We start from the raw sequence: 8,831 nt of genomic DNA on the forward strand, positions 1-8,831 counted from the left end.
AAGCCTGAGAAAGGTTCATTAATACTCCACCAGGGTTTTCCTGAGCTCTGGGACCGACCTTCAGTCCAAGGGCAGACACAACAAATACATCTACGCTTCTGTTGTTAATTTTTTAACAAGCTTTCTTTGCTTGCTGTGTTTCCACCGACGTCTGTGAGAAACTGGAATCAAATTATGCTGTGGGGGAAATCCGCATACAATTAGAATCCTAATGTCCATGAAGTCTGGGAGGGTGTCTATGTACATGACTTCTGTTACTCCCTATCAGCAACTGTCATTCAGCACAAGATCCAAGCTGAAGAGAAAAGAAGTGAAATACATGGTGATGTCATCTTTGTTTCATGAGATTATCTGGTGTCGTGAAAAGGTTAAAAACATTTTTCTTTTGTGGGAGTTTCCCTTTACTCGGGAAGAGAAAACTTCATCGGACGGAGAGTAAGCGTTCTCCTTGTGCAGAACCTCAGTTGAGAATGCTCCAGAGATATTTAATGGAAAAGGCACAGTGAGTTTCCACTTTAAGTGACTGATGCTGTAATCTCTGCTGTTATAATGACTGTGATGTTAGCAGTCCAAATTAGAGGACTGCCTCTGAGCATGGAGAGGAATGTTTGTTCACTGTTGTCATTAACAACCTTTAAATAGCTAAATAGCCATTCACAGTATCTATCTATCTATCTATCTATCTATCTATCTATCTATCTATCTATCTATGTCAGTACCTCTGCTTGGACTGTCACTCTGTGGCCTCCTGCTGGTCATTCTGTGTTTTTGTTTTACCATGTGCTTTTGTTTGTTTTGGTTTTCCTTGTGCTTCTGACCCCGCCCCTCACTTGTGTTCTACTTCCTGCCATTGTTTGTTTCTCGCCTTCTGAGTTCACCTGTTTCTCATTTTGTTTGAATTACTCAGCCTATTTATATCTTCCTCTGCTAGTCCCTGTTTGTCTGATTGTCCCAGCCTCTTGACTGTGTCCATCTAGACTGCTATCCTGCTTTTGGTATTCTGCGTGTTTGCGTGTTTGCGTGTTTGCCTGTTTGAACCCTGCCAGTTTCAGAATTGTGATTATGTTTTGGTTAGTTTGCCTGCCTTTGTCTGGATTTCTTTTGGACTGTTTTCGGGTTCGTCTATTTGCTTTTTTTCCCCTAGTTTTTGGTCTACAGCTATTTAGAGTGCTGTTTTTGTGTTTTTGCTTTTTCCCGGCAAGACTGGAGATTTTTGTGTTACTTGTTGAGTGAGATCTTTTTCTTCATTAAATAATTGAACTAAATCTGCTTTTGGGTCCAATTCTCCATTGTAAACCTGACTATCTATCTATCTGTCTGTCTGAGATATAGACTCATAACTGAAGTAGTGATATTTGAAAAAGAGCACATTCCAGTGCAGAATTATTTAAATGGATGTTAGGCTATCAGTTTGTTTTGGGGGGAGTTATTTTGGTATTTATTTATTTATTTAGTGAAACTGTCTTGTCTTAACCCAAGCTATATTTTACACACACAGGCACACGCACACATACACAAACACACACACACACACACACACACACACACACACTTACACTGTTTTGCACTATTCTCACTCCATGGTTGAACACACCCACTGTACCATCACTGATGTGATGACCTGAATTCTGTGTAATTGTACTGCAACAGCCACACTCTGAACATATGTGTGGAATATATATATGTGAACATATGTGTGCTTAGTGTGTGCATCATTTTTTGGTCAGATTGCTTCTCCTTCAGAGCAGGATCCAAGTAAGGCTTTGCTTTAAATTGCTTCAGTGGCCGCGATTTCTGGTTTCTCTCTTGTCTCTGTTGCTTGTTATTTGCCTGAGTAGCCGTGATTTCTGTTTGATCTACTCACCCTGTTGTCGTTCGTCGTATATAACTTACTTCGTGCTATATTCTTTCAGGTTCGCTTTGACTAAGGTTCTTTGTCAATTTATAAGTGTGTGCTCTGTCTGGTAGCGTCGCTAATTTATTTTACTAGGGAGTTTGAATTCCTGTCACGTCAGCTGTTGAGTTGCTGATTTGCGTTTTTCTTTTTGTTAGTTTGTGCCACAGCCGATTTCTGATTTGTTCTGGTTCTTGAGGGGGCGGGGCTGTAGCCTGCCCATAAGCCACAAGTGCTGTAGTCACAAGACTCATTAGGAATAGTGCTTCCGCCAAGTGGCAGCTGTAGAAGCAGCTGGAGCAGTCTCGTCTCCCTTGTCTCGTCGGACGAAGACTAGGTTGGACTAAGACAAGGGAGTCTACCTGCAGGAGTCCAACGAGGAAGCCGAGTCAACCATCGCCCTCAGTGATTCATTTTATATTTGCCCATCTACATGATTGTCCTACTACCCCTATTTTTCTAAACATCTTTGTCCCTCTTGTCGTGCCAATGGTATGAGGAATATCTGGTTAATGGTTCACTGTGAATATTAGACTTAATACTAATATCACTTTGCTGTAACCATAACCTTATTTCGGAACCTGAACCCAGTAAAATTACAGATATTCTGAAAAACTCTATTTATAGCTCAGCGCTCTGAACACTGAACCTAGAAATGATTCTGAACACCTCTTCATTAGCCGTACATATAATAAGTAACAGCATTAAAGTAGCAGGTACAATAATACTCTTCGAATTCAATACTTCTAGCTAACTAAGTTCCTGGATCACCTTATTCAGTAACTAGAAAATAATTTATCACGTACTCAAAGAGTAGGAATACGGACGTACATGTTTATTACAACGATCAAATTCAAACGGTACAGAATGAATCTAATGTTGAATAAATTGGAAATCAGGTGGAATTAGGGCACATCCGCTCTACACACACATACAACAGCATCTAAACTACTAACAAGAAGACAAACAATTAACGGTAGACAATATCCTCGTTACCTAAAGTATGTATGAATGAACAACTACGCGAGTATGAGGCGTTACTCGCGAGAAGGCACGCTTAACCAAAAGAACTACCTGAGTGATGTTCTAGTGGAGTTACTTACACACGAAAAGGGGTTGTGAGGAAGGGAGAGAGAAGGGATGAGGAAGAAGAAGAGCAGGCCCAGCCACGTTCAGGTATGAGAGACCGGAGTTACCGAGGTTGGCAGAAGGAGACCGTGAGCGAGACTTCGTGTCGGTGCCGGGAAAGTCTTTTAGCGTCGCGGATCTTCCGTAGCGGTGAGCCTAAGCCGATTCTTCGTGGAGACGAGCAGGGCAGGACGGACGGACTTACATTACGGCTGATACAACCGGAGCTCAACTGGAGCTGAACCTTAGCGCAGCTGAACTGAACTTTGGCGCAGCTGATCCGAACTGAACTGAGCTGTAGGATAGCAGAGAGTCTGGCCTTTTATCTGATTTGCAGACGGGGGGTGCCGCTATCCTTTTGGGGGTGTCTCTACCTCCCGAGGTGATCTAGTCTCCCTCGCACCTAAACGTTATCAGCATTTGACCAAATGGTCTGGGGGTTGCTGCGCTAAAACATTGAGCCTGGCGTCTGTTAGGTGTTACAGTGAGTTGTTCTGCTTTGGTATGCATTGGTCCTGCTCGCAGGGGGCCTGAGCCAGACAGAGAGAACTGAGATCAAAGGGGATAGGGATAGAGAGGTAGGGTGGGGGTGATAGAAATAGATAGAGAAGGGTGAAAAAGAGGGAGAGAGTTTACATAACTGCAACTTTAATTACTAAGGAACACTTAAGGTTAACAAATGTCCTTTTCTTTCTGAAAGCTGCACAATGTCTGCCCGACACTCCCTCCTTTTGGCCTGGCAAGTTAGTGAAGAGCTGACTTGCCAGGGCAAGCAAGTTGTCAGTGGAGCTGCTGGTCAACAGATTCCTTTGCTGGAGCAGGTGACCGGGCAGTCTCTTGAACGTTTGCAGGCAGATGAGCAGTCCCTCCTTTAGAGACAGTCTCTTCTTCTGCTTCTGAGGTGATTGACATCCTTGGCTGAAGCATGCTGTGATGGAAGCACCTGTTGTCCGTTGTGGAGCTGTTGATGACAGTCCTCAGGGGAAAGGAGCTTGGAAAAATTCACCGCAGTGTCTTCACAGCAGGACATTGGAGTGGCTTGTCTTGAAGTTATCACTCCAAGTTTGCATATCAGGGCCTGTGAATGAGGGAAGTTGCCCTGAAAGTCAAGGGATGGTTGTGAGCCCCATAGTACATTTTCATGACAGTCAAAGAGGGGCTGGAAACGGCTTAGGAAGTCCATGCCGAGCAAAAGCATTGTGTCTTTGTGGGAGGCCACATAGACAGGGTGCTTGACTGCCATCTGCCCAAGTGTTAATTCTAGCCAAACCACACCCCTGGGTGGTTGTGACTGTGTGCTGCCAAAGGCTGTGAAGTTCAAATGACTGGCTTGAAGCTGCAGCGGTAGACCCTTGACATGTGCCTGTCTTTGAAGTTCACTGAAGAGTGAATGGGTCATCAGGGAGACTTCTGCTCCTGTGTCCAGGAAGGCTTCCACTTCCATGGCATTGTTTAACTTCACCTTTGCATACAGTCTGTTGGCTGGACCTTTTCTAATCAGTGGGCAAATCTGTGTTAATCCATCTCTTGCTTGCAGCAGGGACAGTTCAGCCTCTGCGGCCGGGGTTGAGTCCAAAGGGGGGTCGGTGGACGCAGAGGCAGGGAACCGTCATTGTGAAGGGCTGGATTCACCTGTTGGAGTCTTTTTCTTGGGTGACTTCTTTTTCCCAGAAGACTTAGCAGGTGGTGGCGTTGAGACCACAGGATGCTGTTTAGCTCTCAGTAGTGCCTCTACGGCTGTCAGTCTGTCACTGAGAGATTTCATCTCTGGTTGAGGGTGACAGTTGTGGTTGTGCAGACGCTGCCGCTGTGGTGAGCGGGGTTTTCTGTAGTGGTCCTTGGCAGGCTGAGTCCATTCCTCTGTGTAAGGTAGGCTTTGAGGCTTGTCAGCTGCCTTGGTGCGGCGGGCAGGTTGCTGTCTGGCTGGCCGTGCTGTTGCCGCATTAACAGCGAACACCTCTGGTTGCTTTGGTGCTGCTGTTTTCCTATGGCCAAGGCTCTGCCATACGCGCTCTGCGATGTCCACTACTCGAGGGAGCGGCATAGCTGATCCTTCAGCTATCCCTATGACAACATATTTAATATCATCATGCAGGTTCTCGATGAAAGCAGTCTGCAGGTTCTGCTCATAATCCTGGGGGTAGCGGTCCCGCTGATAAATGTTGACAAGGGCATCTAGGTAATCCCTTGGGTTCTCATAGCGTCCTTGTTTTCTCTTTGCCAACATCCTTGCCGTGGTCAGGAAGTTAGTCGGAGGTTGATGTTTGCTTCTGAGCGCTCGACACAGTTCATCAAATGTGGGCTGGTAATTACTAAGGTAGTTGACAGCCCAGATTCTTGGACCTAAGGTCAGGGATTGTATCAACAGGTTGATCTTATCCTCATCTGTCCTCAGCAAGAGCTTTTTGCCTGTTGACACTTTCCAGTTCTGCCTCCCGGTGGCTGAACTGGAGACGGAGTGAGTTTAGCTCCTCTCTGGATTGAGCCAGTCCTTGATCAGCAGACTGCAGCTGCTGTCTTAAGTCCAGTATCCGTTGGGTCAGTTCTGCAATGAGTTCCTGCTGTTCCTCATTTTCATTCTGCAGTTTCTGCTGTTTCTCATCTAAGTCCTCTGTTGGCTGCTGCAGCATTCTCTCCCTTGTCTGCTTTGTCCTTTGAACATCCTCTTGGAGCTGAAGCAGTTGTGCCTGGCATTTCCCAAGTTCCATGGTACGGGACTCAACCATGCTGTAAGACTTTATTAGCCAATGCGTGAGGGTGAGTGAGAGTCCAGCCAGGGCACAAGTGTGTTTGCTCACACGTGACATATTCCGGGTCTTGTGGAGTAGGTCGGTGTGGACAGAGTAGAGCTGCTCCATGGTGAGGTTGCCCCACCCTTCTGCTTTCAAGCACAGGGCTGGGTCATACTTCAGGATGTTCATCAGATCCACCATTAATGTTCTCTCCAGGTACTCTCCAAGGGTCTGAGTGGTAGGGCTGATTGCTCTTGGAGATTTAGGGGAGGGGGAGAGCTTAGCTGATGCTGGGGCAGACATGGTCTGATCTATGTGTGAGTGTGTGTGCCTACCCTAAATTCCTAATGTGCTAATGTACGTCACTATTTCTCTGATAACTGAATTAGTTACCGCAACTTAGTACTGACACGATGCTACAAATTATCTCACAGAAATACAGCAACTATGACAGAAGATTTTGGTAAAACCTCCCAAGTATGTTGTTGTGGGGCTGTCCCACAAAAGAATTAACCTCAAAAATATGTTGCAGTAAGATACTCAAGACAATTATAACAATTACAATGCTAACAATTCTAGGAGAATTAAAGCATGTGTCAGAAGAAGTAAATCTCGGTGGGACCTCCGAATATGTCGCAGCGAGATACTCCAAACAACTGTTACAATTGTAAAGGTAAAAATAAATTCTGAGAGGATTAAAGCTATGGTGCCAGAAGAAATAAATCTCGGTGGGACCTCCAAATATGTCGCAGCGAGATACTCCAAACAACTGCTACAATTGTAAAGGTAAAAATAAATTCTGAGAGAATTAAAGCTAGGGTGCCAGAAGAAATAAATCTCGGTGGGACCTCCAAATATGTCGTGCCAATGGTATGAGGAAAATCTGGTTAATGGTTCACTGTGAATATTAGACTTAATACTAATATCACTTTGCTGTAACCATAACCTTATTTCGGAACCTGAACCCAGTAAAATTACAGATATTCTGAAAAACTCTATTTATAGCTCAGCGCTCTGAACACTGAACCTAGAAATGATTCTGAACACCTCTTCATTAGCCGTACATATAATAAGTAACAGCATTAAAGTAGCAGGTACAATAATACTCTTCGAATTCAACACTTCTAGCTAACTAAGTTCCTGGATCACCTTATTCAGTAACTAGAAAATAATTTATCACGTACTCAAAGAGTAGGAATACGGACGTACATGTTTATTACAACGATCAAATTCAAACGGTACAGAATGAATCTAATGTTGAATAAATTGGAAATCAGGTGGAATTAGGGCACATCCGCTCTACACACACATACAACAGCATCTAAACTACTAACAAGAAGACAAACAATTAACGGTAGACAATATCCTCGTTACCTAAAGTATGTATGAATGAACAACTACGCGAGTATGAGGCGTTACTCGCGAGAAGGCACGCTTAACCAAAAGAACTACCTGAGTGATGTTCTAGTGGAGTTACTTACACACGAAAAGGGGTTGTGAGGAAGGGAGAGAGAAGGGATGAGGAAGAAGAAGAGCAGGCCCAGCCACGTTCAGGTATGAGAGACCGGAGTTACCGAGGTTGGCAGAAGGAGACCGTGAGCGAGACTTCGTGTCGGTGCCGGGAAAGTCTTTTAGCGTCGCGGATCTTCCGTAGCGGTGAGCCTAAGCCGATTCTTCGTGGAGACGAGCAGGGCAGGACGGACGGACTTACATTACGGCTGATACAACCGGAGCTCAACTGGAGCTGAACCTTAGCGCAGCTGAACTGAACTTTGGCGCAGCTGATCCGAACTGAACTGAGCTGTAGGATAGCAGAGAGTCTGGCCTTTTATCTGATTTGCAGACGGGGGGTGCCGCTATCCTTTTGGGGGTGTCTCTACCTCCCGAGGTGATCTAGTCTCCCTCGCACCTAAACGTTATCAGCATTTGACCAAATGGTCTGGGGGTTGCTGCGCTAAAACATTGAGCCTGGCGTCTGTTAGGTGTTACAGTGAGTTGTTCTGCTTTGGTATGCATTGGTCCTGCTCGCAGGGGGCCTGAGCCAGACAGAGAGAACTGAGATCAAAGGGGATAGGGATAGAGAGGTAGGGTGGGGGTGATAGAAATAGATAGAGAAGGGTGAAAAAGAGGGAGAGAGTTTACATAACTGCAACTTTAATTACTAAGGAACACTTAAGGTTAACAAATGTCCTTTTCTTTCTGAAAGCTGCACAATGTCTGCCCGACACTCTCCTTCTGTTTATCTATGTAATTGTGCGACTACACTTATTGCTGCAGTTTCATCATACTGGTACTGTGCTACTACACCCTTTGTTCCAATTATCTTTGTCTCTCTCATCCTCGCGGACGTAACCTGTCTAACTTCATCCATCCGCTGCGCTCTGCTGACGCTACTGTTATCATTTCAGGTGGCCTCTGGAACTGCCAATTGGCGGTACAGAAAGCTGACTTCATCTCTGCTCAAGCCTCCATGCTGTACCTGCACTTTCTAGCCCTCACTGAGACGTGGATCACGCCGAAGAACACAGCCACTCCCACTGCCCTCTCCTCTGCCTTTGCCTTCTCTCACACCCCCAAACCCTCGGGGAGGGGTGGAGGAACTGGCTTCCTGATCTCCCCCTCATGGAGCTTCCGAGTAACCTCTCTCCCTTCCATCTCCCCCACATGTTTTGGACACCCTTCTCAGCTCCTTCCCTGAGGACGACACTCCCATCCTGCTGATAGGAGATTTCAATCTTCTGCTGAATTCAACTCAGTCTCCCTCCTTCAGTCCTTTGACTTCACCCTCGTGGAGTCCCCTGCAATGCGCAAGGGTGGCAACCAGCTGGACCTTGTCTTCACAAGAGACTGCCCTGTTCCTGATCTCACAGTCACACCGCTCCTCACCTCAGATCACTTCTTCATGTCCTTCTCTCTCTCGATCTCACCCTCCCCAAAATCCTCTGATCCCACTCTGCCAATCTCAGCTAGATGTAACCTTCACACCCTCTCTTCTAGTGCCTTCTCTTCCGTGGTCTGCTCCTCCCTCCTCTGCAGAAGCGTTCACACTTCTTCTTGTGGAGGAGATATCCTCTATG

At 45.8% G+C, this 8,831-nt stretch overlaps 1 protein-coding gene across 1 annotated transcript in view; it reads right to left on the bottom strand.

The window, feature by feature from the left end:
- The window catches only part of adam19a (ADAM metallopeptidase domain 19a), a 119,679-nt gene extending 114,430 nt beyond the window's left edge, over positions 1-5,249 (bottom strand). The window contains exons 1-2 of the mRNA XM_030779120.1: positions 4,655-5,249; positions 3,783-3,965 (exon numbers count right to left, since the gene is read on the bottom strand). Of these exons, the coding sequence (XP_030634980.1) occupies positions 3,783-3,965; positions 4,655-5,249 (778 nt within the window). The remainder of the gene's footprint in view (positions 1-3,782; positions 3,966-4,654) is intronic.
- Between the last annotated feature and the right edge of the window lie 3,582 nt (positions 5,250-8,831).

Source organism: Chanos chanos, chromosome 7 (assembly GCF_902362185.1).
Source record: "Chanos chanos chromosome 7, fChaCha1.1, whole genome shotgun sequence".
Taxonomy (NCBI): domain Eukaryota; kingdom Metazoa; phylum Chordata; class Actinopteri; order Gonorynchiformes; family Chanidae; genus Chanos; species Chanos chanos.